Source organism: Glycine soja, chromosome 9, assembly GCF_004193775.1.
Source record: "Glycine soja cultivar W05 chromosome 9, ASM419377v2, whole genome shotgun sequence".
In the NCBI taxonomy this organism is placed as follows: Eukaryota; Viridiplantae; Streptophyta; class Magnoliopsida; order Fabales; family Fabaceae; genus Glycine; species Glycine soja.
Window position 1 is genome coordinate 41080765 of NC_041010.1, and position 16169 is coordinate 41096933.

The 16169-nt window shown below is 35.2% G+C and overlaps 1 protein-coding gene and 1 pseudogene across 2 annotated transcripts; both read right to left on the reverse strand.

The window, feature by feature from the left end:
• Positions 1-1688: 1688 nt before the first annotated feature.
• LOC114367587 lies at positions 1689-6127 on the reverse strand (annotated as a pseudogene).
• Positions 6128-7694: 1567 nt separating this feature from the next.
• Positions 7695-12719, reverse strand: LOC114368943 (probable beta-D-xylosidase 6). Of its 2 annotated transcripts, XM_028326245.1 has the most exons (7): positions 11944-12719; positions 11006-11172; positions 10803-10900; positions 10358-10705; positions 9606-10022; positions 8322-8444; positions 7695-8222 (listed from the first exon to the last, which is right to left on the reverse strand). In XM_028326245.1, exons 1-7 carry the CDS (start codon positions 12646-12648, stop codon positions 7837-7839), a joined length of 2244 nt encoding a protein of 747 aa, XP_028182046.1. In that variant the 5' UTR covers positions 12649-12719; the 3' UTR covers positions 7695-7836. The 2 variants fall into 2 exon arrangements, with proteins under 2 accessions (XP_028182046.1, XP_028182045.1); XM_028326244.1 differs by having other exon boundaries at positions 7695-8444.
• Positions 12720-16169: the final 3450 nt, after the last annotated feature.

A 16169-nucleotide genomic window follows, 5' to 3' on the forward strand; every position in this document is an offset into this window, starting at 1 on the left:
GAGACACATCTGATACACATCTAAAATTTATACATCACATCAAAGCTTTGGCTTTGGTCAATAGTTAATTCCACTTTTTTTTTCACTCTTATTGTTCTGATTTAGCTTACGTAATTTGGTGTGAGATGATGTTTAGCAAATATATTTCGTAAAAATTGTTAAAAAGTATATTAGTTGAAACTTGAAAGAGAATTTAAAAATTTCCTATATGAAAAATTTAACAGTAACGATTAACGAAAAAGGAAAATTAAGTGAGAGAGAATAAAATAAGATACTAATCGCTATCAAATCAATAAACTCTAAATTAATTAATACATATTCATATGCTTTAAATTAAGCTTTGATTTGGGTAATTGGTGAATATATATTTAAGTTTTTCAGGAAATTAGTGTGCCTAATCACATTTTTCCTTAATAATTTTTGCTTTATCAGAAAAATACACATAAAGCCAAATGAAAAGGACACTTGAGTTTTCAACTGCTTAGATGCTGATTTTTGAAGGAGTTTGATGTTGACTGTTATAGAGACTAAAACTTCCAAATAACATGACGACGAGATGGGGAATTGGGGTAGTTGGTGCTTAATTTTGGTGAAGTAAGTAACCACATGGAAACCCATTGAAAAGAGGAACATAAAAGATTAAAAAAGTGCATTGATTTGTAATTGTTGCACAGTAGGGCTGAGCAATGATCCCGTCGTGATTATGTTATTTTTAGAAGGCTAGGTGAAATTTTCGAAAGACCTGCAGTGCAAAACAAATTCTAAGCATTTGCTTTTTCTCTAGTAGCTACGTACGTATTAATTGTATGATTGTTGAATTAAATTCATATAAATTCGTAAATATATATACATTACCGGTAGAGCCCACCTCTCAAGAGACACGATGACCATTACAATGTTGATAAAGTATTAGAAATATTTATGAACAAATTGTAGGCAGGCATGAAATTATTCTAATAATATGTTATGCTACTGATAGAATTTTTATTCGATTACATTTATATATGACTAATATTTAAATTAAGTTTACTAATTTAGATATATTAATTTCTTTAAATGTTTTTAAATCTATTTATGAAACTTTGTCATTAAGTAAACTTTTAAATGAATTTTTAAGTTAGACTAGAAATAATAAAAAAAAGTTAATTAAGACCTTAAAAATTATATTAAATTAAAAAGGCTGAATTCTTAAATTTAAAAAAAATTAAGCTTTACAAAACTTAACCTAATCTGGTTTATTTTCGAGATGATTTAATTCACACAGTCACATTCTTCAACATATTCTCACTACAATGGCCATGTCAGTGTCCTAGGATTCTTCACCTCTATCAACATTCGGCAGAATTTAGAAGATTTATTATTAAACTAATGATGATCTAGGGCTAGTTTAATTTCAGAGAGGTGCTTCCAAACTGACAATCTCCTACTTTGTATTACCTTTGCAGTAGAATAAAAAATATTTTTTTTCAAAAAAATCGGTTAATGGTTTTTTTTTAAAACCAAGGTTAGCATACCTATCCAAAAAGAGCTTGAGATTCCAACTAGGTTGGCACCCCAAGAAGCATTTCAGAACCATGGCAGCTAACCAAGAAAATATTTTCAAATACAAAAAAAAAAAAAAAAAAAAGATAGATACAAAAGACCATGGAGGCAAAACCAAACCCATAGGGAGAAACTAATGATTTATATCAGCAGAATGGTTATTACTTATTTGAAAAATTACCTCAAGTCTTCTATTTCTTCTACATCTAAGTTTGAAGTTAAAGACACGTTGCTTGAATGTTTCTTCTGGCTCATTAGACTCAGGCCTCGATTTTATTCAGACAACATTGGCTTCTAGTTTATGATCAATTTCCCTGCTTCTCTTGGATTTACTTCCTCCTTCTTCTAAGGAATACATCCAACGAAACCCACACTCTTTTGTGATCACTGCTTCCTCGTTATATTGGGTTTGAGCAAAGAATTGAATTGTAAGCTTTGGATCATGAGAGGTGCTCTTGTCATTAATGGTTTTCCTCTCTTTAATTACTTCCATCAGCTGCTTGTAAAATTGTGCATCATACCATAAAAATACATGATCTGCCATAAATTCAAATGGAGATTTAGGATGAAGCAAGACGCATTCTTCATCTACAAAGAAACTTGTTATGCTGATCCTTTCATCCCGGTCAGTTTCCAAGTAGCATTCACATCCAATACTTCCATGGCGTCCAATGTGGCATGATTGGACTTGAGAAACAACCAAGTAGAAAATGAAACCCAACAAATTAGGAGGAAGTTCAATAGTTATCAAAGCTTGTGTAAAGTGCCAATGGAACCGGTCTCGAATTTTGCCTCTTCTAGCTGGTAAATAGTAGCAAATCTTACCATTTCTAGCTGATGCATACAAATAAGGAGATGGATACACATAAGAAGTATACACTTGATTGTCATCATTATCCGTGGATGCATCTTCATTTTCTAATACTGCCTCTGATGGTGGTTTTGCTCCAATTTCAATCCTTACAATGGCATCTTTCAAAATTGCTTCATATGAATCTTCATCCAATTTTATACAGTTAGGGAGCAGAAAAGTACACTTAGGTCTTTTGGATGGTTCAATCGTTGAACTTAACACTGTCCGAAGAGATTGGCAGTTCCAGACATGCAAGCACTGAGTGGATCGTGGAAGTGCAGGTATACGTTGAAGCATTTTGCATTCAGCAACATCAAGAAGTTTGAGTCTTGGCAGATACTTCATGCTTTCGGGTAAGCTTATGATGGCACTATAATAGAGTCCTAAGTATTGCAATGATGATAACAAGGAGATGTTATCTGGGATTTCGCACAAGCTTTGACAATCGTAAAAGATTAGACTTGTTACTGATTGGAAGCCAGAGCTAGGCAGTACCTTATGCAAGGTGTTCATGTTTCCTTGACTCAGTATAATTTCATTGGCAAAGTTTTCAGGAAGATCCACAAGACCATGATTAATTGGAAAAGAAAAGACTTCGAGATTTCTGATAAGCAAGATTGATGGGGGGAGTTCATTCAAACCTGAACCTTCTAAATACGATCGTTGGAGAGATTGTGACCAAGTGTTGCTGCTAAGGCTCTTAATTGAGGTGCATCCGCCAACATTTAAAATTTCAAGCTTCTGGAGGGAGAAAATTGATGGATGAACACAAGGCAACCTTTCACATTGGCTTATTTTTACAAATTAAGGTTTGGGGCAAGAGACAAATTTGGACACTCTACAAGGAGTTTGGAGCCATGAAGGTCAATTGTCTCTAAATTTGGCAGATTCTGCAGCAACATATAATGGAACTAACAAGTTAGTACGTTTTGCTGGAAATTTCATATTTTAATTCATTTTTTATTGATATAGACCTCAATTTTTTTTATCAAACATAAATACATAATCGATATGTGAACCACATGTACCTGTACTCCATGCCAAAGTTTTTCCACATTGCTGTATCGCATTGATGGTAGAGATTCTAATGCATAACCATTCCACCCAAAATATCTTAAGTTTTTAGGAAAGAATTCAATACCATTTGGAAGGTACACAGAATTAATTCTCTCAAAGTCTCGATTGAGAGTTTGGAAAGCAAGTAATCTCAGGTTTGGCATCTTTCTAAATGCGTTGGAGCTTAAATTTACATTTGTAATTTGAGTCATATCCAACCATATCCCTTCAACTGCACCAGTTCCCTGAGAAATAAAAAATAGAACTAATGTTAGTTCTTTTGTAATAATTTTGCGTTTTTTTTATACAATCGACTGCGTTGCCCAGGATTTTTAATACATTCTTCACGAACAATTTCTCGATTTCTTGTAACAGATCATGCATATCTATGAAATTATTATATGAAGTAGTAGTGATAAGAGCTTTGTCTAAAAGACTTCTTATCCCTATATCTGCAGAAAAAATCACAGGCATTTAATATGTTTGTTACACAGTCACTTTTTTTTCCTTTAAAAAAACAAGCTATGTCTAGAAAAATGTTTTTCTCATCATCATCTAATCCATCATAACTCAATCTGAACACTGCCTGAACTTCTGTATTGGGAATTTTCTTCAATTTACTTAGTGCACTATCCCATTCATTTTCGGTTTTGGAACGAAGAAATGATCCCAAGACTTTCAAAGCTAAAGGGATTCCTTTGGCATAAACCATAGCTCTTTTTGACGACTCCACATATTCCTTTTTAGGATAGGTTATGCCAAAGGCATTTAAGCTAAAAAGTTTAAGGGAGTTCTGAAAGTTCATTTCCTCGACTTTATGAATTTTGTCAACTTCTCCACGTATAAGTACATGCTTATCTCTGGTTGTCACAATGACTCTGCTACCAGCTCCTAGCCAGTCACAATCCACTCCAATCAAATATTCTAAAAGTCGAGGAGTATTCACATCATCTAGTACAATGAAAACTTTCTTGTGCCTGAGTCTTCTTGTAACAGTAGAGGGTATCATTTTAGGAGTGTCAATACTAAGATCTCCCTTAGTAACTTGGAAAAAAAGTCTGTTGCATATGTAATTTAGTCCGTGCCTTCTTGATTCCTCTGCCTCATTTTCTAAGAAGCAAGTTCCTTCATACTGAGAGGAAACCTTGTGAAAAATAGCAGCAGTAAGAGTTGTTTTCCCAATACCTCCCATGCCCCAAATTCCAATGACTCGAACTTCCCCTGAATCAGTTTTCAGTAAAGATTCAATGCTTGTATAGTTTTCATCAGATATGAAAAGGCCTCTAAAGTCATTTGTGTACCTATGATTTAGTTTTTGCAAAACATCTATAATAATGTCTTCAATCAAGTCAGGTTCAGTCCTATACAGAGATTAAAAAGAAGAAAATTACATATGATAAGTTTTTTTGATAGAAATTAGATATAATAAGTTAGTATAAAAGTAACCTTCAAATGAAAATAAGTCTTTAGAAGACAAAAATTGGATTTAAGAACAAATACCCTTCTATACACCACTAGATTCCACGAGAAGAAATAACAAATAGCTAAATTAAAATTTCCTCCATGCATAAAGTAAAAGAATGTAAGATGAACACATACTATAGACTAAGGTTTTTTTTTGGGGGGTACATATAATATAGACTACGCTTACAATAAGGGGATATTACCCTCTAAAAATTTAAAAATTATTGTCAAATATCACATTCTTTACAATAAGTTAGATTTCGTTGATTTGAGGTTAATTTGTTTATTGACATGGGCTTTCTTTTAGGCGCCATTACTTACGAGTCATACATTATGTCTCTACTGTGTGGAAACAATCCTTAAACATCAGAACTTATAACATAGAATAAGTTGGGTTTGAAATTAACATTCTAACAAAAACTAACCACTAATCTTCACTAATAAAAAAAAAACATTATCTATAATATGACATCACACCTGTATGTTTGAGAATGGAAGCCAGATAAATTGGCTGCTTCAAAGAGAGCGTCCTTCCATTTTTGCATCTTCTCCTTACTCACCTTCCAATCCTTCTTGTGTTTCGCCAATGCCGTGTGATAACTCCCACTCTGTTTGCGTACCTGAGACGGGCCTATTTTGTAGAACACAGGGAATAACATGAACGTCTTCTTCTCCTTGTTTCTTGCACTCCATTAGCTCAACGAGTTCATTCAAGCACCAACTAGAAGACGAATAGTTCTCTGAGAAGATAACCAACAAGAGAGTGGACTCTCTGATAGCTTTCACAAGTTGTGGCCAAACCTCGTATCCTTTCTGGATCCTGTAGTCTATGTAGGTCTGGATGCCGTTTCTGCACAGAGCAGCATGAAGATGGCTTGTGAAGTCACCGCGAGTATCCTCTCCTCGAAAGCTAATGAAAACATCATGATTTTCGGAAACAGCGGGAGAGGAAGAAAAAGAAGCACAGCCAACAACAGCAGCAGCATAAATAAAAGCCATTGACGAAACAGTTTCTACTTTGGGGTGTTGTGACCTGGCCTCCAGAACTAAGAACCAAGTTCTACTCTTTTATTTTTTAAGGAAACTGGTTAGTTGACTCGCATTTTTTTTTTCTGCTGTGCTTCGTTTTAAGTTATCTGGTATCCCCTTGTGAAGCAAGTTCGTGGAATCGTGATGGTCTTGCACTTGCATGTTTGGAAATGGCTACCTTGGTCCACAATCCACCTTTCAAGTGGCAAATCAACTTGCTAAGCATGGCCTATATATTGGTTCTACCAAGTTAATTTTTTATTGAGTTGGACAAGTTATTTCAATTAATTTTTAATTTTTTTATTAGTTAAAAATGTATTTGATTATTTGATAAATAAGTTTTGATAAATAAGTTTTTTTAATAGTTTATTAGTAATTTTTAACATTTTTAAAATGATAATTTTTTTTTATATTTTTTTCTATTTTTGTCCTCAATATATTTATTCATTTTTTATGAATACTTATAATTTAACAAATTAATTTTTTCATTTTTCAACTAATTTTTTAGTTTTTAGCTAATTTTTCATCTAGTAGTTGGAAGTTAAAAGTTGATAGCTGAAAGCTAACAAATAACTTATAAAATTAAAAGTGTTCAATAAAATTAAGTATTGAAGTAATTGAGATAAAATAACAAAAAGATAATAATATCATGATTTATTTAAGATAGGTAACAGGGAATATGAATAAATATATCCATCATAAAAGTGGAAGAAAATATAAAAGCTAGAAACTAGCATATTAAAAAAGACTATTTCAAGTAACATTTCAGAAAATATTAAAAACTATTAAAAAAAACTTATTTATTAAACAATCAAATGTGTTTTTTAACTACTAAAAAAACTAAAAATTAATTAAAATATTTTGTCAAATTATATGTACAAAATGATTTTTATTGTCAATACATCGACCTTTTACTCTTAATAGATATATATTGTAAGTGTAAATTTTTTTTGCACTAGCATCTAATAAAGTTTAATTAATTTGTTATGTCACAATTTTCAAAGTACAATTTAAATTAAAAAAGAAAGTAAAATAAAGAGTACTTCATATTTCTTTCATTTATATGTAGAGCTGAATATACCAGTAATTCTGTCCGTTTGAACTGCACCCACATATATAGTCTAGTGCGCCTATTGAGTCCGCAAAATAAATGAACTCCATTTTTAAGGTAGCCCGCAATCGTACTGCAAAGCATGCAGGCTAAACAACCCGATCAGCATTCAGGACAGGTAAAAAAAAAAAAGAAAGAAAAACCCAAATTTAAACCAAATTTTTGCTTGTGCTATTAAAATGTCTTTTCATGGAAAATCCCAAGCAACAATATCTCCACAGGTTTAATAAAATGTGTATAACTCGGCCGATATATATTATTTTGATCTAAATTAATTGATATTTTTAATATATAATTTAATTCAAAATTATATTAAATTCAAATTAAGATTATTTTAAATTAAGGTAAATAATATTAGAAACTTTTCCAGCTTTACAACAATAGAAGGAAAATATCTCAAATAACCAATAAACATCATTAGTTTTTTTATATATATAAAAAAAAAAGTTAACTCATTAAAAAATCGCAAGCAACATTTAACCTACAGGTTAAACGTGTCAGGCTAAAAAGCACACTTCTTAAATGGGTTGTTAATATTGATGCTCGTAGCCCGTGTGGGTTGTGAGTTATACTGGCAGCCTGCGAGCTAGAGCTCCAATGCCCAACTCATGACTAAAAAAGAAAACTGTAATAGACAAATTCATGACTAAAAAAAGACTTTGGTTCTCAATAACGCTGTGACAGTCACAAACATATACATCATTTGATATCATCCTCATTTAAATTTTTTAATAAATTGCCAACCCTTCGATAAATTACACATTTGACATTTTACAAGCAATCAATAAATTTCAATTGAAACAACGTGCTCTAAGTCCCCTACACTCAAAGTGTGGGGGCCCATGGGCAAAATCCTTTTTCCTTGCTTGTCTGCAAAGCTCAAGTGTTCACAAGGATGCACCAAAATGCTTGTTTCAGTTGGTTTGCTAGAAATAGTATGCAGACGGCTGAACCCAACCAATTGGGTTTCTGGAGAACCATCTACAACTTTTGGCCCTTTAGAGAACAACATTACAACATGGCTTCCATCCAAACCACCAAGGTTCATCACAGAAATATGCACTGAGAAGCTCAATTTGTTGCAATTTTGCAACTGATTAACTGGAACATAATCAACTCCATAAACCTCATTCTCTACCTGATATAATAATCTCTTTCTAGAACCATCTTTGATGGTTCTAGACAAACTAATTTTACTTGGAGCTGATAAGAAATTGTATGAAAAATCACTGAAACTTAAACCATGCCCAAATCCATATACTCTACCTCCAGTATAAAACCGGTAGGTCCTTCCTGGATAACCACGTGAAGGATCAGCTCGCATGCTCATCTCATTCATGGGAACATTAGTAAATGCCTCAGGGTACCAAGTCATTGGCAGTCTTCCGGCTGCATCAAAAACCAACTTGGATAGTTAAAACTCTGCCATAGATAATTGACAAAGCAAATTTTAAATTCAAGTATTTCACACAGTACTTTATAGGTAACCCATATAAACATTTAAAAACAAAGCTACTAAAACACCTAATTGTGACTTTTTATGCCAAAGTAGGGTTTATTTAGTAACTGATTGTCTAATTGGAGTACTTCACAATTAATCTCCAATCCATTTCAAAAAAAATTATTTAGACTACTATATATGTGTGAGTATTAATAAACCCATATGCGTGTGTGTGTGTAACCAACAATCACGCACAACTACATATACACACGACATGAAAACACTGACTTCATTATATTATGACAAATAAACAATTTGGATACTAACCTATTTGCCGTGGTTGTTTATGGACAACTAATGATACTGCAATTTTAGAAGCAATAATAATGTAGGAAGCCAAGCTAGGAGAATGGAAATTAGCAGTTTAGCACCGAAGCTAACTTCAGTGTCACACAAACTGTCATAAATTATTTCGATTCACCTTCATTTTTATTAGACTCCATTAGCAGATTGCTTTTTTAATTTTATCATCATCTGATAATGATAGCCAATATCAACATTAAGCTGATCCGATACTGGTACAACTGCAGACTAATAGGTAGTTGACAATACTATGCACAAGGAGCATGGAACCTTGGGATGTCAAAACATGTTGCATTGTACAATCCTATGCATTGAAGCGTGATTTTGACAATACTAACTACTAGTCTACTACTTCATGCAATTTCCAAAATTGAGCTCAATTACAGAGTTTTTCTGATTTTAGTCAAACCTCAATTATATTCTTAATTATTCAATCACATTCTTTCTTTTCTTTTTCGTACCCCATTGCCCAGAGGCTCTTCGCTATGCGAAGGTATGGGGGAGGGATGTTGTACGCAGCCTTACCCTTGCATATGCAAAGAGGCTGTTTCCGGATTCGAACCCATATCCAATCACATTCAATTAAGGATAATTTTTTAGAAAAAGTACACTTGACAGTAGTTAGTGTAAAGTTAAAAATAACAACTATCACTCTGGGAGAGCATAGAGCCTCATCTAATTTCAAATGTTCCCAATGCATAAAGACGGCCTTGTCTAACAGCATATTCATTTATAAGTATACATACCTGGATTAAACTCTCCAAAGATAATTTCAGCTAGAGCTTTTCCACCAGCTTCACCAGGGTATCCCAACCAAATAATACTTGCGATTTGTGGATTTTTTTCAGCAAAAGAGACATCAAGAGGTCCTCCACCAATAAGAACAAGAATAACTGGATTTTTACTAGCATCAGCTACAGATGATACAAGGTTCATTTGTTTACCAGGCAAGAGAAGACTAACTCGGTCATGATCCTCTGTCTCTTGCGTTGCATCAAGCCCAGCAACTATAACAACAAAATCAGCTTGCTTTGCAGTGTCAATGGCCTCAGCAAAACCGTCATCAGAATCACATGGTACATCATAGCAACCAAAAGCGTATGATATCCTCTCTGCAAACTCTCCAAGTCCTTCATATAAGCTTGATGAGGAGCAAGGAATTCCTACATTATTAGGTAGTAGGTACAACATCATACAGTTCGATGTCAGGGTTTTGAGGGGTCTTCTAAAAGATAGAGAAACATTTAAAAGATGATGGCCTAAACAATTGTTAAATGACAAATAATAAATTGATAAAACAGCAATTATTTCAGAATAGAAAAAGTATTTGGCATTTCAGTGTGAAAGTCCTGTGTACATATATCAATGCCATTGGAGTGTAGGGTTGTATAAAAGAATAGCCTGACCACAGGCATGAGGTATCTACTGCAAGCAAAATTAAATGAAACAAACCAAATGAAGATGGAAAAATTACAATGTCCCAATATGAAAATCATACCTGAGTAGCCACCACCTAATTTGGTTGTAGTTGCCAATGGACCAATGACAGCTAAGGAGGCACCAATATCCCTATCCAAGGGAAGGAACTTCTTGTCATTCTTCAGCAGTACAATCCCCTGCCTTGCAGCATCAAGTGCCAGTGTTTTGTGTTCTTGGGTGCAAACATCCTTTGGTCCCAATTTGCCAAACCGACCTCTTATAGGGTCTCCATCAAACAGTCCAAGGCGCAGTTGAACAGAGAAAAGGTTAAGAAGTGCTCGATCTAAATCTTCCTCTTTAACCTTTCCTTGCTCAATAGCAGATTCAGTATGTCGAAGCATAAACGTCCCGCAATTAATATCCATACCTGATGAATTGAGAAAATCTCAGAAACCATCCAATTCATATGAAGTTGCTGCAACAAATTCAATGAAACCATGCATTTAAATAGACAAACAAAAAACCTGCTTTGAGAACGTCAGCAACAGCATCCTCCTGGGATTTTGCGTATTTCTGATACTCATAAACCGTGGCCACAGCATCACAATCTGAGGTGATGTACCTATACTCAAAACCACCAATCCTGATAATCAACAAAAGATCCTCTTCTTTTTCGTTTTCATAATTTTTCACAATGACACAAATTCCAAAGACCCACAAACCCTACCCTTTAAACCCCCACTTGTCTCTAGCCAGTCCCAGGAGTTCCTCGCTAGCACAAGCAGGAACACCATTCACCTCATTGTAGGAACACATCAAGCAGCTTGCTTTCCCTTGCTGAATACAACTACGAAATGGGGGCTGATAAGTGTCTTCCAAATCCTGTTGTGATACCTACAAACATGGAACCAATTGACGACAATTGCCAAACAACCAAAACCAAACTCACTCACACCATACCAATCCAAAAACAACAATAACAATATGCATTGTCAGTGTAAAGATTTTACAATATCAACCAACCAAGAATCATCCTTAAGTATGACTTGTAAAGTAGTTATTATAAAAAATCAACACCTTATAGTTCCAATCTAAGAAGACCCTCCGACTCTCAGAGGATGGTCTAAAGATTGACTATGTCTGGTCCATTTAAATGTGTGCTGTCTCACTTCCTAGCATGTGTGGAGGTTGATATCTAACTTGATGGGTCGTCATTCCATCATGGGTGATACCCCAGTATGATTGTTTTATCCCCTTATGGTCCTCAACCTGGTGGCTCAAGAACCAAACATGGTAACCAATGTCCAGAGTCAGTTTGGCCCAAAAGGTCAGCCTGAATAACAGAGGGTACACAGCCCTCTAGTCTCGAGCTTAAGAGGCGAACGAGGCTAAGGTGTGTCTGAGCTCTGGATCAACTGGGGGATCGGGAGGGTACATTATCGTATGGCATAGCCAATATGTGATTGGATGACTGTGACTCTATGAGTGCATTCTAATTAAATTCCACTCCTAAACTCTTCTACACTATCTTCCTACTAATTCTCAAGATATTAAATACATATATTTATTTATTCATTTGTTTAGGACTAAAATTAATTGTTCTACATAAACTACTTAAGAAACTATCATCAGTCAAAGAAGAAGAGAAAAGAAAAGGAAACTCACCACAGCATTGAAGTTATACCTGGAGAACTGTCCCCACATGTCCAAATCATAAGCAGTGAAATGTTTGCAACACGCAGACACCATAAGCGTATCATCATCATCAACAACGACAGCATCTTGGATTCCGCTGAGTCCCTGAAGGCCTCTAACATACTCAACAGCATAAGCAGAAGCGAGCATGGGGTCCTCGCCGGGGGTCTCCTGGCCGCGGCCCCACCTAGGGTCCCTGAAGAGGTTGATGTTGGGGGCCCAGAAGGTGAGCCCGGCCTGGCCCACGTTAAACATGGCGCGGGCCTCGCGGGCGATGGCGGCGGCGGTGCGGAGCCAGAGGGAGCGGTTGAAGGAGGCGGCGGAGAGGATGACCTGGGGGAAGCTGGTGGCGGAGGGGACGGCGCCGGCGAAGGAGACGCCGGGGCCGTTGAGGGCGAGGCCGTGGAGGGACTCGGACCACCACTGGTAGGCGGGGATGCCGAGGCGGGGGATGGAGGAGGCGTTGTTGGAGAGGAGGAGGATCTTCTCAGGGAGAGTGAGGAGGGACACGAGGGAGCGCGCACGTGTGAGAGTGGGGAGGGAAGTGTCGCAGAAGGGGTGGGACTGGGAGAATTTGCAAGCGTAGTCAGTGGTGCTTGTTGTTGTTGAGGAGAGGAAGAAGATGAGAAAGAGAAGCAACGTCCAAGCGGAACTCCATTGCCATTGCTTTGACATCTCACCCTTTCTTCTTCTCACTGTTACGGATCACACACCTCAACCACTTTTTCTTTTTGTTAGCTGTTTAGACCAATTATTGGATATTATTTTCCCCACTAAGAAAATTAGATTTTTTATTTTAATTTGTTTGATCATTGATGAAAAACAAAAGGAAAGGATAGGCTTGTGTATGATTAAGATTGCAATCTTTACAGTAGAAATATATTTCAATTAAATTTTATTTAATCGAATGTTTATATTTGGAATTCAACTTTTTGAAAAAATATTTATTTTTTCTGTTATTTATTGATTCTTAGTATAAAATCGTTATACTGTTTAAAGAAGTAATTTTTTTAGCATCTATTTATTATTTTTATAAAATTTAAATTTGAGACTTTATTTTCTAAAACTAGGGTCATTATCGCTTACATTAACAAGTTAAGGTGGGTTGATATGTTTTTTCTTAAAATAAAGACACGTCACAAGTTTTAATAATAATTTTATAATCATACTTACATATGACTTAATAATGTTGAATTCAAGCAATTCTCAATAAGAAATTTACATTCGGTATGACTAAGTCATCTTCGTTCTCACAAAAATCAAGATAAGAATGAAAACATTATTTCATGAATACCAAACAAAAATAGAAATTAATTAGTGAGAATGATAATGTCAGATCTTCCATGAAACATGATTGCCAAGGATTTAGCATTGTGCTTGTGGTTAAATTTTCTATCACTACTCTCTTTTTCCTGGTCCAAAAATTTCTACTTCAATTTGGGCTAAAAGCAACAGTAAGACAATTGAATTATTCACTTCCCTAAGTATATTTTGTACTTTCTATTATTTTAAAAATCTCAATCTATCCCTTCTTCCTCTTCTTTCTCCCGCAACCGTAGCATGTTCCCATTCTGCATCTTTCCAATTCTTCCCTTATTCTCCAACTCTTCTTCTCCCGGCCATCAAAGGTATAAAGAAAGTCCAATTTGACTCCATAGAACTCTCTCTCCTTCTCCAACTCTCTACTGTGCATGTACGTTTTATCACATTCACATTCACATTGTGGACTTGATTCTAGAAAAGGTTTTTCGTAAGAGAATAAGTTCACTTACGGAATAGTCATTCTAAAAGGAAAATTTTTATGAAACACTTTTTTCCGTAAACAAAAATAATAGTGTTATCTAGAACAATCATTTCAGAAGGTACAAAATGTACTTCCAAAAAGGCTATTACGGATTGTAATTTTTGCTTTTGCAATGTTTCTTCCATAATCCAAAATTGTACTTTTTGAAATGGTCTTTTCAAAAGATGCAAAATACACTTTCATAAAAGCTATTTTGGATTGTAGTTGTTGTTTCAGAACGAACTTTTCGTAAGCCCAATACTAATTTTTAAAACTCCCTTCCTAGAATATATAAAATACATTTCTGAGAGTACTTCTGGAATGCTTCCGGAATAGTCACTCCTTAAGCTAAAGTACTTCTGGAACAACCATTTTAGAAGTTTTTTGGCTTACATAAAGGTGATTTTAGAAGCTTTTTTTGCTTATGAAAAGCTCATTCCATAAGATTTTTTTGCTTATGAAAAAGTCATTTCGAAAGATTTTTTTGCTTATGAAAAGGTTATTTCAAAAGTAATTTTTGGTTACAGAATGGACATTCTTAAATGCAACCCCATCCACATTGGAAAACACCCCCCACTAGAACCCATCCCCACCATAAACCAACCCCAACCCCACTAGAAACCTACCCAAACCCACACCAGGAAGGAAGAAGTTTACCTTTGATGATGAAAGAGGAAGTGAACGAGGATGTGCAGCTTCGAGACGAAGGATGAATGTTGAAGATATACTTTTGTAACTGCATAATATTTTATTTTTCAGTTTTTAAAATAGGATTTAGTAAATAAGTTGATTTCCTATATTTTAGGAGTAAGACAGTTTTAATGGATTAGCCTAGTCAAATAAGCGGTTCCTATCTTTAAGGAGCAAGTTAGTTTTAATATTCTGTTTTGCTAATATCTTGTTATCTAATTAGTTTATCATTTGCTATTTATTGTATCGCTGCTAAGAACAATTTGAATTAGAATAGAATAATTCTATTTCCTCCGCATACGCATTGTCTCTCTTCTCTCCTCTGTTTTTTATAATTTCCTCCTCAAAACCAACAATTGGTATCAGAGCCTTATTCTTACGAGACCTGTACCATGGAAGGTGAAACAAGTTTTTCCCACATAACTCTTCCAATCTTTGATGGAGAGAATTATGATCTTTGGGAAGTGAAAATGCAATCCTACATGGAATCTTTGGATTTGTGGGATGCTGTGGAAGAGGATTATGAAATATATCCGCTGCCTGAAAATCCCACCATGGCCCAAATTAAAAATCACAAGGAAAGAAAGATGAAGAAGGCAAAGGCGAGATCATATTTGTTCACTGGTGTTTCACAAATGATATTCATCGGAATCATGACTCTTAAATCACCCAAAGCAATTTGGGATTATATGAAAGAGGAATACGCTGGAGATGATAGAATACGAAGCATGCAAGTGCTGAATTTAAGGAGGGAATTTGAACTTCAAAGGATGCAAGAGTCAGAGACAATCAAAGAATACTCAAACAAATTGTTGGGTATTGCCAACAAGATAAAGTTGTTGGGAAGCGATTTTGCTGATTTGAGAATTGTAGAGAAAATTTTGGTAACAGTGCCGGAGAGGTATGAAGCATCTATAGCTTCATTGGCAGAAGTGCTACATGCCCTGCAAGCTCAAGAGCAACGAAGGTTGATGAGGCAAGATTGTGTTGTCGAAGGTGCTTTGCCCGTCAAACATCATGAAGTTGATGAAAGCAAAAAGGATTTTTTCAAGAAGAATCAACCAGCAAGCAGCGAAAACAGTGCAAACAACCAAGGTAAGGATAAAAAGAAAAATTATCCACCTTGTCAGCATTGTGGCAAAAAAGGTCATGCACCTTTCAGATGTTGGAGGAGACCAGATGCAAAATGTAACAAGTGCAACCAGATAGGGCATGAAGTGGTGATCTGCGCCAACAAAAATCACCATGATGAGGGAGCTCAGATTGCTAATCAAGAAGAAGATGACCAACTGTTTGTGGCCACATGCTTTTTGAGTAGTGAATCAAGTGAAAATTGGTTGATTGATAGTGGTTGTACAAACCACATGACATATGATAAGACTTTATTCAAAGATTTGAAGCCAACTAATGTCTCAAAGGTCAGAATTGGGAATGGTGGCTATATTCCTGTAAAAGGAAAAGGAACTGTTGCAATTTCAACGTGTTCAGGTATCAAATTAATATCAGATGTTCTTTATGTACCTAACATTGACCAAAACTTGCTAAGCGTAGGTCAGTTGATTAAAAAGGGATTTAAAGTGTCCTTTGAACATCAACATTGCTTTATCTATGACAATTTTGGCCGGGAAGTTCTAAGGGTTAAAATGAAAGGTAAAAGCTTTTCATTTGATCCAGCAGAGGAGGAGCATACAACCTATTTCACTCAAGTCACACCCACGGAACT